The sequence below is a fragment of the Canis lupus genome, chromosome 10, assembly GCF_003254725.2.
Source record: "Canis lupus dingo isolate Sandy chromosome 10, ASM325472v2, whole genome shotgun sequence".
Classification (NCBI taxonomy): domain Eukaryota; kingdom Metazoa; phylum Chordata; class Mammalia; order Carnivora; family Canidae; genus Canis; species Canis lupus.
Window position 1 is genome coordinate 46,148,440 of NC_064252.1, and position 15,081 is coordinate 46,163,520.

General features: G+C 44.6%; 1 protein-coding gene across 11 annotated transcripts in view; it reads left to right on the top strand.

Annotated features, from left to right (window-relative positions):
* The first annotated feature begins 10,916 nt into the window (after positions 1-10,916).
* Positions 10,917-15,081, top strand: part of KANSL3 (KAT8 regulatory NSL complex subunit 3) — a 43,779-nt gene continuing 39,614 nt past the window's right edge. For 3 of the 11 annotated variants that reach the window (XM_025465004.3, XM_049115479.1, XM_035696061.1), the window contains exons 1-2: positions 10,917-11,050; positions 12,088-12,352. In XM_025465004.3, the coding sequence (XP_025320789.1) occupies positions 12,138-12,352 (215 nt within the window). In that variant the 5' untranslated portion in view covers positions 10,917-11,050; positions 12,088-12,137. The other 8 variants (XR_007413592.1, XM_035696057.2, XM_025465013.3 and 5 more) reach the window with 7 other exon arrangements.

Consider the following 15,081-nt stretch of genomic DNA (forward strand, 5'->3'; position numbering starts at 1 on the left):
GGAGTCTGAAGCCAGTGGCTCGAGGTGACTAGGCCTGTACAAGCAAAAAAAAATGGCCGCTTTGCGTTTCCTCTTTCTTTTTCTTTTATTCTCACTGACCCTCTGATTGAAATCAGATCAGGTGCAAGGGTAGTGTTTCCTCTTCATATAAATAAGCAAGTTATCTGGAATGAATCATTGCCAAAGTTCCACAATTTAGATGAGAAAATCAGAGAAGCAAGGTGATACAAGAAAAGGAATGGGGAGGGATCCCTGGGTGGCACAGCGGTTTGGCGCCCGCCTTTGGCCCAGGGCGCGATCCTGGAGACCCGGGATCGAATCCCAGTCGGGCTCCCGGTGCATGGAGCCTGCTTCTCCCTCTGCCTCTCTCTCTCTCTCTCTCTCTGTGTGACTATCATAAATAATAAATAAAAATTAAAAAAAAAAGGAATGGGGAAATCAAAGACCACTTCAAGGACAACTGAGGGGAAGCCCTTCCTTTTTTTTTTTTTTTTTAGATTTTATTTATTTATTTATTTATTTCTGAGAGACACAGTGAGAGAAGCAGAGACATAAGGAGAGGGAGAAGCAGGCTCCCTGCAGGGAGCCTGATGCGGGACCCAATCCCGGGACCCTGGGATCATGACCTGAGCTAAAGGCAGATGCTCAACCACTGAGACACCCAGGCATCCCCAGGAAGCCCTGTGTAATGCATAAGCAAACATGTAGGCCTCCTTTTTTTTTTTTTTTTTTTTGAGAGGGAGAGTGAGTGAGACAGTGGGGTGGGGTGGGCGGTGGGGAGAGAGTCTTAAGCAGATGCTGTACTGAGCATGAAGCCCAACGTGGGGCTCGATCTCACAACCCTGAGATCAGGTCCTGATCTGAGCTGAAACCAAGAGTCAAGGACGCCTGGGTGGCTCAACAGTTGAGCGTCTGCCTTCAGCTCAGGGCATGATCCTGGAGACCCGGGATCAAGTCCCACATCGGGCTCCCTGCCTAGAGCCTGCTTCTCCCTCTGCCCACGTCAATGCCTCTCTCTCTCTGTGTCTTTCATTAATACGTAAATACAAATCTTAAAAAAAAAAAAATAAGAAACCAAGAGTCAGATGCTCAACTGACTGAGCCACCTAGGTGACCCAGGCCTCCTTTTTTCTAAAGGAAGCCTAAGTTCAGATATTAGTCTGTCTTTAACAAGGAGAAATCAGCTTTTCAATCAATGAGCTTTTATGCCAGCTGACTTGTAAGGTTAAAAAAAAAATCTCAATGTCAATAGTTTTGCTGTGGCATCTTGATTGGTCTCAAGGCCCCTGTCATGAGGATGGATCTCAGTCATTTGCTCTTGTCTTGTCCACACGAAGGCTTTTTCTGCTTCAGATTTGAACATTGTAGAAATTATATCTTATCCAATAGTTGGTGTGAAGATTAATGGATGTTAAAAAAATGTGTATTAGTTGATGAAACAATTGAAAAGTAAGCTTATACCTTCTAAAGATGCATGGCTTTCAAAGACCAAGAAGCTGCATTTGGGATCTTGGTGCTACAATTGTTTTCTGGTGCAGCAGATCTAAAAAGAAAAACTTCTTTCTGACAGTTTTTCTTGAAATCTAAACACAACCCTAAACAAAGCATTATTCACAAACCCCAAACTAAGCATCATTACATAAAATGCAAATCCATGGCTTCCTTTTCCCTGGAAAGGGAAAGGCTAATGAATCTGACTGCATAAAATTTTAAATTCCTGTGTAGAAAAATATAACTTTTTTTTTTGAAAAATATAACTTTAAAGACAATCACAAAGTAGGGAACATGTACAACATACTTAGTGTCTGAAAGGTTATTAGCCTTTTTTGTGTGAGCATTTTTAAAATATACATTTTTAATGATTTTATTTACTTATTTATCCTTTTCGGGGAGGAGGGGCAGAGGGAGAGGGAGAGAGAGTCTTAAGCAGATTCTAAGCTCAGCACAGAGCCCAACATCGGGCTCAATCTCATGACCCTGAGATCACAACGTGAGCCTAAACCAAGAGTTGGACACTCAACCAACTGTGCCTCCAGGCATCTCTAAGATTTTATTTTTTTTAAGTAATCTCTACATCCAGTATGGGGCTTGAACTCATGACCTCAAGATCAAGAGTTCCATGTTCTTTTTTTTTTTTTAAGAGTTCCATGTTCTATCTACTGAGCCAGTGAGTCATCCCTACTGTGAGCTTTTATAATTCGATGAGAAAAAGGTGAATATTCCCAAGGAAGATGGGAGACAGTTTATAACAGGTGATTGCCCAAATGGACAAAAAATATGATACAGAAAAAAATCAGTCTTTAATAATCAATGAGATACCATTTATCACTTTGCCAAATTGAATTCAAAAGCTGAAAAAAGGAACGCCTGTGTGGCTCAGCGGTTGAGTGTCTGCCTTAGGCTCAGGACATGATCCTAGGGTCCTGGGATTGAGTCCCACATCGGGCTCCCTGCAGGGAGCCTGCATCTCCCTTTGCCTTTGTCTCTGTCTCTCTCTCTGTGTCTCATGAATAAATAAATAAAATCTTTAAAAATAAAAACAAAGCTGAAAAAAAAAAAAGTAAAAAAATTCAAGCCTGAGGTGTCTGGGTAGCTGTTAGTTAAGCACATGCTTCAGCTCAGGTCATGATCCTAGGGTCCTGGTGGGCTCCCTGCTCAGCCAGGAGTCTGTGTCTCCCTCTCACTCTGCCTGCTGCTCCCCTCTCTTGTGCGCTCTCTCTTTCTCTCTTTTTAAAAAAGTCAAGCCCATTAATAATGCAAGAAGATATCATTTATCACTTCCCAAATTAGAAAAGAATGAAAGAATAGTAAGACTGATGTGCTGAGGAGGGAACAGGGGCAAAGGGAAGTTACGAATCCCTATACAGCCTGATGGGAAAATAAATAGAAAAACAGCAGAAACCTGGTCAGGATAAGAATCAGGAAGAGAGAATAATTGGTGGGAGATATGGGGCAGGTACTGTTCATTTTGGGTCGTTTTTTCTAGTATTAACTTCTATGTTTCTAAATAGCATCCCTTGAATTTTTCAATTTGAGACACTGTCTATTAAGTCAGCTCTTACCCCATCCTTCATTCCTTCCTGCCTCCCAGCATCTCTCTCCCCAAACTCCCCATTCATCACTTTCAGACATTGCTTTTACTGTTTACCATGCATGTGAGGAGTTTAGCTTTCTCTCCCTCTGCCTTTCCTGCATACTCTTCTCCCAATTACACCTCATCTGGGGACTAAATCTACATTCAATCTTGCCATTATTATGATGATGTATATTGTTTCACTGTAGATCAAATATTACATAGTTGACTTTTGAACAACACAGGGTTTTTTTCCATGAAGAGTATTGTATTGTTTATACATGTGAAGTTTCAACCTTCAAGAATAAAATTCAGGAAATTTGATTCCTTAATCATAAAAACTTGCTTTACACATTATTTATATGTTGCCAAAGTCAATAGCCATACAAAACATCACGAGGATTTGACTCTATGCATGGTAGCATCACAGGGAAGGGAGCTGATCAAATAATAGCATACATGCAAAGATTAAATTGTAGATACACACAGTGTATTTGGCACCATTCAGTAACATTATAATACCTTCCTTTGGGAGACTAGGTGTTCTTTTTTCTTTTTTTTTTTTTTAAGATGGCAGGTGGGCGGAGGTGGGCAGAGGGGTAGGGGGAGAGAGAATCTTAAGTGGACTCCACTTGAATCCATGTGGGGCTCAATCTCACCATCCTGAGGTCAGAACCTGAGCTGAAATCAAGTCAGCTGCTTAACCAACTGAGCCACCCAGGCATCCTGAGACATTCTTAAGCCTTATTCACAATATATCAGAATTTCACTACTCACATTAAAAGCAGCTTTCAAACCTTGTTTTAACAATAATCAGTTTAGAGGTACCTGGGTGGCTCAGTTGGTTAAATGTCTGCCTTCGGCTGAGGTCATGATCTCCAGGTCCTGAGATCAAGCCCCAGGTGGGCTTCCTGCTCAAGGAGCTGGGCTTCCTGCTCAAGGAGCAGGGCTTCCTGCTCAGCAGGGAGTCTGTTTCTCTGGGTCCCTCTGCCCTTCCCCCTGCTTGTGAGCTCTCTCTCTCTCTCTCTCTCTCTCTCTCTGTCAAATAAATAAATAAAATTAAAATTAAATCAGTTTAAGGAAACAAGATACAACCAGGACTGGGAATGGAATTCAAACATGCCAACTTTTTGCCATGCTCCAAGCTTAAAAGTTGGTTTAATTTGATAATTTTTCCATTATGTACAACATGGGTTTAAACTTTGTGGGTCTACTTGTATGTGGATTTTTTTCAATAAATGCAGAGTGTAAACTTTTCCTTATTACTTTATTTCTTTAAAGATTTATTTATTTATTTATTTATTTATTTATTTATTTATTTATTAATTTGAGAGCATGTGAGAGAGAGCAGGGAGGGGAGGGGCAGAGGGAGAAGGAGAAGCAGACTCTCTGCTGAGCAGGGACCCTGACTTGGGGCTCGATCCCAGAACTCTGGGATCATGACCTTAGTTAGCATAAGGCAGCCGCTTAACCGAGTCACCAAGGTACTCCAATATTTATGATTTTCTTTTCTCTAGCTTACTTTATTGTTAGAATATAGTATATTAACACATATAACATACAAAATAAGTGTTAATTGATCATTTATATTATTGGTAAGGCTTCCGGTCAGTGGTAGACTATTAGTAGTTTCGATTTGGGAGAGTCAAAAGTTACACATGAATTTTCAACTATGCAAGGTGGGGTGTTTGGTGTCCCTAACCCTCATGTTGTTCAAGGGTCAATTGTGCTCTAATTCTATATCCTTTCTTTCCTTTTTTTTTTTTTTTAAGATTTCATTTATTTTAGAGAGAGAAATGTGCATGTGCACATGTGTGCGTGTGTGAGTGGGAGGAGGGGCAGAGGCAGACAATCTTCAAGCAGACTCCTCACTGAGCACAGAGTCACCCATGAGATGATGACCTGAGCTGAAATCAAGAGTTACATGCTTAACTAACTGAGCTATCCAGGTGCCCCCCTATCCTTTCTTATATAACTTTGTGTTTCCCTGTAAGTTAAGAATTGCTTTGTTTTTTCATTTGCTTGTCTATCTTGAAAGTCTGACCAAGTCTTCCAAAATCCTTCAGTAGCTCTGTGATACCTTTTTTTAAGTTTATTTATTTTCAGTAATCTCTACACCCAATGTGGGGCTTGAACTTATGACCGTGAGATCAAGAGTTGCATGCTCTTCTGACTAAGCCAGCCAGGTGCCCCTGTGATACTTTTTTTTTTTTAAGATTTTATTTATTTATTCATGAGAGACACAGGGAGAGAGAGGGGCAGAGACACGGGCAGAGGGAGAGGCAGGCTCCCTGCAGGGAGCCCGACATGGGACTTGATCCTGGGTCTCCAGGATCAGGCCCTGGGCTGAAGGTGGCGCTAAACCACTGAGCCACCCAGGCTGCCCACCCCTGTGATACATCTAATACAATTTTGCCTAGATTCAAATTCATCAGGTATTTTCCCAGGTACTTACCAAATACCATTAGGTATGTTAAACAGGTTTTACCATTTTTCCTGGGGATAGCCTTCCTGGCCTTTTCTCCAGTCTACACTGGTTGCTTCCCAGCTCTGTAGCACAGCTATCATCCCAACACCTCCCTTCACCACCATCTTTAGAATTCCCTTTGTCTGTCTCCTGTGTTGGATCCTTTATCCCAGATCCCATGTCGTCTTTCTTCCTTCCTTCCTTCCTTCCTTCCTTCCTTCCTTCCTTCCTTCCTTCCTTCCTTCCTTCCTTCCTTCCTTTTCTTTCTTGGAGTTCGATTTGCCATCATATAGTATAACACCCAGTGCTCATCCCTTCAATTGCCCCCTCAATGCCCGTCACCCAGTCACCCCATCCCCCATCCACTTCCCTTTCCACTACCCCTTGTTCGTTTCCCAGAGTTAGGAGTCTCTCATGTTCCATCATCCTCTCTGATATTTCCCACTCATTTTCTCTCCTTTCCCCTTTATTCCCTTTCACTATTTTTTATATTCCCCGAATGAATGGAACCATATAATGTTCGTCCTTCTCCGATTGACTTACTTCACTCAGCATAATACCCTCCAGTTCCATCCACGTTGAAGCAAATGGTGGGTATTTGTAATTTCTAATAGCTGAGTAATATTCCATTGTATACATAGACCACATCTTCTTTATCCATTCATCTTTCGATGGACACCGAGGCTCCTTCCACAGTTTGGCTATTGTGGACATTGCCGCTAGAAACATTGGGGTGCAGGTGTCCCGGTGTCTTCTTTTTTCTTAAGTTACTGTCTTGTCTTAGTGGAACACACTTTTCGGTAGCTTTCTGAATTTTTTGAATATTTGCAGGTCTGCACATGTCTTTATTTTGCCCATGCACTAGATTGATAGCCTGGCTAAATTTATCAGTCAGGATGGGCTATGTTATACTGAGGTAACAAACAATTCCAAAATCTCAGTGGCTTAACAGTTTTTTCTTTTCATAGCAGCTTTACTGAGGTATAATTCACACATCATAAATCCAGCCTTTTAAAATGTGCTATTCAGGGTTTTTAGTATATTCATAGTGCAACTATCACCACCGATTCCAGAATATTTCATGACCCTAAGGGGAAATCTCATATCCATTAGCAATTACTCCCCATTTTTCACTTCCCCTAACTCCTAGAAACATGAATCCACTTTTTGTCTCTATGGATTTATCTGTTCTCGATGCTTCACATAAATGGAATTGTACAATATGCGGCCTTTTTTGACTGGCTTTTTTCACTTAGCATAATGTGTTCAGGGTTTATCTATAATGTAACATATGTACTTCTCTCCTTTTTATTTAATTTTATAAAATTTTATTTTATTTAATAAATCCACTGTATAGATATGAATAACGCTGCTCTGAACCCTGTGTACTTGTTTTTATGTGTACATATGTTTTCAATTCTCTTCATATATCTGTAGGAATGGAATTGCTTGGTCCTATGGTGCCTTTATGTTTAACTTTCTGAGGAACTGCCAGACTGTTTTCCAAAGTGGCTGCACCATTTTATATTTTAATTTCTCTACATACTTTCCAACACTTTTTACCATTTTCTTAAAGTAATCTCTCTTTCCAACATGGGCCTTGAACTCACGATCTCAAGATCAAGAGTTGCATACTCTACTGACTGAACCAGCCAGGCACTGTTAGCATGCTCTTGGTATCAACCATTGACTTTTTAGCCATTCTAGTGGATGTAAAGGAATAAAGATTTATTTTTCATCTTGAACCATGTCTCTTGCCTTGGTGTCCTGCTATCTGTCAACCAATCTATCGATTATTAGTCAACACAGAAACCACTCTCTATGTCCTGGGCTATGTTCTCTGAAGGATACAAAGAAGGTTAATGCCCCTGACTTTGAAGATCTACTCTTTATCAAACACAGGAAAGTTAGCACAGCAATCTATGGTCAGTACTAAAATTCTTAGTGAGGCATCTAGGGCCTTGCAGGCTCTGGCTTATGTCTTTCTCTCAACTTCATTTCTTTCCATCTGTTGACCACTGTTTCCTAGTTACACTGTTTTTTGTTTTTGTTTTTTAATGTTATCAAGCTCCCTTCTGCCTCTCAGAGCCTTATTCTCCCCTGTTTCTTCTCCTAGAGATCTTCTCTCCCAGCTACCAAGTTATCTCATTCTCCTCTTGGTTTCAGTTTCAATGTCACCTTCAAAGGGACACCTACCCCATCACTCAAGCCACAGCTGGCTCACTGTTCTCACTGTTCTGTATGCTTATCACCTTGCCCTTTATTGAATCATAGTAGGCATGGTGGGGAGTGGAGTTATAAGGGGTCAAATGCCTAGGTTCTGGAGCCAGACTGGTTTCTAGTTCTGCCTTTGATACTAGCTGTGTAACCTTGGGCAAAATACTTAACCTTTCTGGATGTGACTCTGATAAAACCTAGCATAGAATTAAATGAAGTAGTCATTTATGTCACTTAGAACTTGTTTGGCATTCTCTAAATGTTAGTCTTTATTTTCTTTTTTAAAAGATTTTATTTGGGATCCCTGGGTGGCGCAGCGGTTTGGCGCCTGCCTTTGGCCCAGGGCGCGATCCTGGAGACCCGGGATGGAATCCCACATCGGGCTCCCGGTGCATGGAGCCTGCTTCTCCCTCTGCCTTTGTCTCTGCCTCTCTCTCTCTCTCTGTGACTATCATAAATAAATAAAAATTTAAAAAAAAAAGATTTTATTTATTTATTCATGAGAGGCACACAGAGAGAGGCAGAGACATAGGTAGAGAGAGAAGCAGGCTCCTCACAGGGAGCCCAACCTGGGACTCGATCCTGAACCTTGGGATCACGCCCTGAGCCCAAGGTAGGTGCTCAACCGCTGAGCCACCCAAGTGTCCCAGCCTTTATTTTCATGGTTACCAATTTAACACGTAGATTAAAAAGAAGCATGCTGGGGTGCCTGGAGGGCTCAGTGGTTGAGCATCTACCTTTGGCTCAGATCATGGTCCTGGGATCTTGGGATGGAGTCCCACATGGGGCTCCCTACAGGAAGCCTCCTTCTCCTTCTGCCTATGTCTCTGCCTCTCTCTCTGTGTCTCTCATGAATAAATAAATAATAAAATAAAAAAGAAGCATGCTTCATCCGTGACGTATCCTTAGCATCTAGCACAGTACTTACTGCATTGTAGGACTTTAAAAAATATTTGTGGGGCAGCCCGGGTGGCTCAGCAGTTTAGTGCCGCCTTCAGCCCAGGGCCTGATCTTGGAGACCCCGGCCTGAGTCTCTGCCTCTCTCTCTCTCTCTCTCTCTCTCTCTCTGTGTGTGTCTCTCATGAATAAATAAATAAAATCTTTTAAAACAATATTTGTGAATGGATGAATGAATGAATAAATAATGTCAAGTGTATCCTCCAGGATATCAGAGGAAAGAAAGCCTAAATTTTGGAGAGGAGATGGCCAACTCAAATCAATTGGTAATGACAGCCTGTAGTCCAGTGTGGAGAAAATGATTTTGAAGTTGCATCTGGGGTCACAGTAGACTGATCATTTAATCATGTCTGCCAAGGCCCTGGAAAAAACCCCTATGAAACAAGCGCTAAGGATTTGACATCACTACTATACAGAATGCTCACTATCCTGTTGGAAACAGTCCAGAATCATGAAATAACCACAGTTTGCCTCCTTTCTCTCTTTCTCTCTTTCTTTCTTTCTTTCTTTCTTTCTTTCTTTCTTTCTTTCTTTCTTTCTTTCTTTCTTAGATTTTATTTATTTATTCATGAGAGACACAGAGAGGCAGAGACACAGGCAGAGGGAGAAGCAGGCTCCATGTAGGGAGCCTGATGTGGGACTCCATCCTGGTACCCCGGGATCACGCCCTGAGCTGAAGGCAGACGCTCAACCACTGAGCCACCTAGGTGTCCCTGTCTCCTTTCTCCCTATTGCCTTCCCACTCTCTGACCTTCCATCTTTCCTCTGGGTCCAGAGGGCTCTGTGTTGCATTGCACAGGCTCTCTGAAGCATTGGGTCTCTTTCTTTGGGCTGGTCTCTGCACCTGCCTCCATCAGCGTTATTTCAGTTGTCTCACTCCTGCCCTGAGAGGCAACCAAAATGAGTTGAACCAATCCACTAATATTCTAAAATGACTGGACTTGACTTTGCCTTCTCCACCTCAGGATCACCTCCAGTTAAATTTAGCCTGGGGGTGTGGTGTGTGTGCATGTTTGTGGTATATAGCTGGGTAATGAATCAAATGCCAAGGGGACCAAGGATGCCTAGTGAAGGTGGCCAGAGTGAGGGCATATGCAGCCCCCATGCCTGCCATGCTAGAACGTGAATCCTGTGCTGCCACAGCCTCCAACTTTTTAAGAGAGTCCAGAAATCTGGATTTTTACATAAAATCTCCTTAGTTTAAAATGTTTGCAACCAGGAATGCCTGGGTAGCTCAGTTGGTTAAGCACCCAACTCTTGATGTCAGGTCAGGTCAGGTCGTGCTCTCAGAGTCTTGAGATCAAGCCCAGCCTGGGTTCTGTGCCCAGAGAGGAGTCTGTTGAAAATTCTCTCTCCCAAGGATCCCTGGGTGGCTCAGTGGTTTGGCACCTGCCTTGGGCCCAGGGCGTGATCCTGGAGTCCCAGGATTGAGTCCCACGTTGGGATCCCTGCATGGAGCCTGCTCCTCCCTCTGCGTATGTCTCTGCCTCTCTCTTTCTCTGTCTCTCATGAATAAACAAAATCTTTAAAGAATAAAATAAAATTCTCTCTCCCTCTCCCTCTGCCCTTCCTCCACTCACTCACTAGTGTGCACGGTCTCTTACTCTCAAAAAGCAAACAAACAAACAAACAAACAAAAATTTGCAATGAAATAAAGTTTTGAGAAAGCAGTGGGCATACTAAAGAACATGGTGTTGGGCTGTCCTTGGCCCACTTGCCATCCCCACCTAGGCCCCAACTAACCTTTCCAATCCCTCTGCAATGGCCTGGTCCTTCAGAGTCCAACGTTAGGTGACTTCCCTTCAAGACACCCCCCCCAATCCCTTCGTTGTAGGACACCCTGGGGGGCCCTCATGGTAATCACCATCCTGAGATCTCTTTGTGCGCCTGACAGGTAGGGCATTACCCAGTTCATTCTCCCAGCCCCCGCCCCTCCCCCGGGGGGGGAAGTATTTGCACATTCAGGGGTGAGGGCGACGCTGAGATCTTGCTGGGGTCGTAAAGCCAAGGGGTTTCGGGTCGGAGCTGAGATTCCAACCCCCTGAGCCTGATCTCTACCTGGAGCGGCACTGCCCCCTCAGACGCCTCAGCAGCAGGAGCCTTTTCGACTCTGCATTCAGGGCGGACTTCTGAGCTCGAGAGCCGCGCGCCTCCGGGCGCTCCTCTTCCCGCCCCTGGGGCCGCAGGCGCTCACTCCCTTTCCGGGTTTTGCCGCTCACCACCCTTCTCGGGAGGGAATCCGCTTCCGCGTTTTGCGGGGCGCCGGGCGTGGAGGCGGTAACGCGCACGCGCGCAGGGATTCGGCCCGGGCCGAGCGCGCGGCCCGGCGATTGCGGGTGAGGGCAGGGCCGGCCCCGGCGGGGTGGCGGCTCGGGCGGGTCGCGGCCCGGCCCGGGCGAGCGGGAGTGTGGGCGAGGGCTTCAGGGCTCCCGGGGCATGCGGGGGCTGGGGGCTAGAGCCCGGGGCCGGGCGGCGGGGGCAGAGGCGGGCCGCCGTGAGGCGGGCGCCCGGCCGGGCCCGGGCCCGTGACGCGGGCGGGAGGCGGGTGCGAGGCGGCTCCTCCTCGTCGCGAACTCTCGGTGACCTTGGCCGAGTCGCTTCTGTGCCCCGAGCTGGCGCCTCCGTCCGTAAAGTGCGAATTATAAGCCCCGCCCGCCAGATGGGGCGCTTGGAGGCTCGGCGGCGAGACCCCGAGGGGTACGTGGGGCGCCGGGCGGTTTGCCGCGGACGATCCACCGGGGCGGGGGCAGGGCGCCTCCTGGCTTCGCGTTTTGCTGCGTGCCCGGGGCAGGAGCCCTCGTTGGCGTGTTTTGGGGACTCTAGACTATTACAAAGTAGTTGCAAAACTTTTAACCTACGAAAGAGGCCCAGGCCCTGCTGTAGGGGGGGTGCTCCCTCGGGCGCGGAGCTGGCTCCACGAAGGTGTCGGGGTGGGCCGAAGCCGCGGAGCGGGGGAGACCCTCCGTCCTGGGGGAATTAGTGTCTGTGAGTCCCGTGGTTTGCCCAAGCCCTGCCTGCTGCCCGCCCGCCCGCCCGCCCAAGAGTTTGTGGTGCTGGCCAAGCAAGTTTAGCATGTGTCCATGTGAGGCCTTTGTGAACAGTGGAGCCAGCGGGCTCTCCGTAAACGCTGAATTTTGTAGAGTGAATATGGAGGATCCTATGGCGCCCATAGTTTTTTTTGGGGGGGGGGAGGGGGAGTGGTGTGGGATCTCGGGAGCCCTTCCTATGATGGGCAAGGGTCTGCGGCGTAGTGGATTACCCAGTTCCGAATGATAGAAAGTCACAAAAGTGAGAAGCATGCATATTCGATACTCTAGGTTGGAAGAGATTTAGGATCTTTGAATGGACTTAAACCGAAACTTTTTCGCTGCAGGTGACTAGCATGCAGATACCCATTCTCTGACTTGCTGGCCCTCTACTGACATGGCCCACCGCGGTGGGGAGAGGGACTTCCAGACTTCAGCGCGGCGCATGGGCACCTCGCTGCTCTTTCAGCTTTCAGTGCACGAGCGGGAGCTGGACCTGGTTTTTCTGGATCATAGCTATGCCAAGCCATGGAGTGCCCACCCAGATGCCAGTAGTGCCCGCCCCACGCGCATGCTCTTTGTTACTCCCCGGAGGCAGCACGAAAGTACCATGTGAGTTTGGGCTTCTCTGTCCCCAGGGCTGCCCTTGCCCTAACTGGACAGTCACCAGATGGTGGGGATTAGAGAGGATTTTATTGTGGGCGATTGTATGGGGGCCTTGGATGTTCACTTCAGGTATCCCGCCTCTAATGTAGACATCTGCATTCAAGACCTCTAACAAGTTGGGAAAGCAAACAACGTATCCCCATAGTAAATAGGACTTGTATGGAAAGAGGATTATTTAGCTGGCGAAGAAAAAGACTGAAGAATTGAGTTTTAAAAATCGCCGCTCATGATTAGACTCCTTTCTTTTAGTCCAGTGTTCTGGCTTGCTCCAACACTGGCAACAATGACTTTTTTAAGGGAATGCGCTTTCTTTTTCCTGGCTTCACCCAGCAAAGTTTAGGAGCTTTTCCAAGACCTTGCTTTCAGCTTGTCACCCATGGGTTGATACTAACCCTTCCTAGGTGTGATTGTATTTTCAACTGGCTTACATTATAGGGTAAGGATTTTTTTCATAAACTTACTGTGTAATATGTGATACAATTACATTTGGCCTAAATCAGCTTGTTTAGCACTTCTTTTGAGCTTTAAGGTATTCTAATTTTATTTCAAGATCAGTTGATATATACTATTTTGATGATCAAATCATGCCCTTAATTTGTTAACTTTTTTTGGGGGGAAGAGATTTTTTCTTTGTTTGTTTTAATCTAATCGAATGTCTAATGTTTCCTCTAGGACAAGTTTTAGGTTTGTTGGTGAATAGAAATCTTGTATTTTGCTTCTTTTTACCTCCCATTGAGCCTTAATGAGCTAGAGGTACCATGATATGTGTGTGTGTGTGTGTGTGTGTGTGTGTGTGTTTAAGATTTTATTTATTTATTCATGAGAGACACAGAGAAACAGAGAGGCAGAGACACTGGCAGAGGGAGAAGCAGGCTCCACGCAGGGAGCCCTACACGCGACTTGATCCCGGGTCCCTAGGATCACGCCCCGGGCCGAAGACTGCGCTAAACTGCCTAGCCACCCAGGCTGCCCCTGATGTGTGTGTTTTAAATGAGAATAGAATAGTTGGTTTTACTTTATTTCCCAATGAGGGCAGTATTTGGTTGGCTGTTTTAGTTGTAACAGGGTAGGGGAATCTGTGACTTTTAGGGATAATCTAGCATAATCTTGATGCCTCTGGCATGGGGCATAACTGCAAGAGCTCCTTTATAGCTTCTTGCTAACATTGAAACTCCTGTGTTGGGATGTTTGTGATGTTTGTGATGTTTTCTTAAAGTGAGATTCCGAGGACTTGCTCATTTCAGTACTTAGAAAATTATTACCTCTTATAAACCATCTCCATGTATAGGTCCTGAAAATGGGAATTAGCATGTTCTAGGGACTTTTTAGGTCATTCTGTCTGGAATATGGTTTGTAGTGAGGGTGTTAGTGGGAGCTAGGGAAGTTGGTGGAGGCTACCTCATATAGGAATTTGATGCTAAGAGTGGTAAGAGGTCATTAAAGGATTTTAAACTAGAGATTGGATTTATATCACTTTGAATTTTTGTTGAGTAGATATAGCTCAGGAGTGGACATAGAAGACCTGCTAGGAGACCATTGCAGTAATGGGGGCCAGAGATCATGATAGGTTGAATAGGGGCAGGAATAGTACAGATGAAGAAAAAAGATAACCTTGAGATATATTTCATAGGTTGAGCAACAATACCTGTGGTGAATTGGAAAGACAGGCCAGGGTTAAGGGCAACGGTGAAATTAGGGTGAGTAAGATTTTTGGCTTGAGTAGCTGAGTAGTGCCTTGAGTTGGGGAAGACCAGGAGTGAGGCCCCTAGGGGGTGGAGGATAGTTTTGGAAAGGTGAAATCCAGAGTTTTCTTTTAGGCATACAAGTCCAAGGGCCTAGTCCAATGTCTGGTCCAGAAAAGATAATCAGCTCTTTGAACTACCACCAAATCTAGCTGCACATTATTTTACTTCATTTCATAATGATGTAATTATTGCAACTATTGGGAATAGATGCAATAAGATCATTGGGGTCAAAAAGTTAAAACTCTGTTTGGCAGACAGCCAGTCGACCATTTTGATGGGCATGCACTAACTTTTGTGTAGTGAAGAGCCCAGCCCTTATGGCGCTAGGATATCATTAACAACATTTTAAAATATGAAAGATCTATCACATGTCCATTTTTATTTGTTTCTGTTCTAGGCTCCTTACACAGTGAGTTAAATAACTAAGGTGTATACATTCCAGGTGATCTGTCTTAGAGAATCATATGCTTTTATAGTATATAATTAGCTACCAGTTGACTTGATAGTGAAAGGGAAGGTTTGTATGAATAATTTAAAACTGGAGGAACACTGTTCAGCGGAACTTTCTGGGATGAGAAAAATGTTCTGTATCTGTGCTAATATGGTAGCTGCTAGCCACATGTCTGTTGAGCACTTGAAATGTAGCTAGTGTAATGGAGGAACTGAACTTTTAGTTCTGCTTAATTTTTATTAATTTAAATAGTTGCATTGTGGCTTATAGTTACTGTATTGGAAAGCACATCTAGGCAGTCATCTGTTTGCTTATGGAAAATTTTTGTCTTTTAAAATCAATAGCTATTTGTCATTTTTTTATATACACTTGTTTTATTTTATTTTTTTAATTTTTATTTATTTATGATAGTCACACACACACACAGAGAGAGAGAGAGAGAGAGAGAGAGAGAGCGAGGCAGAGACACAGGCAGAGGG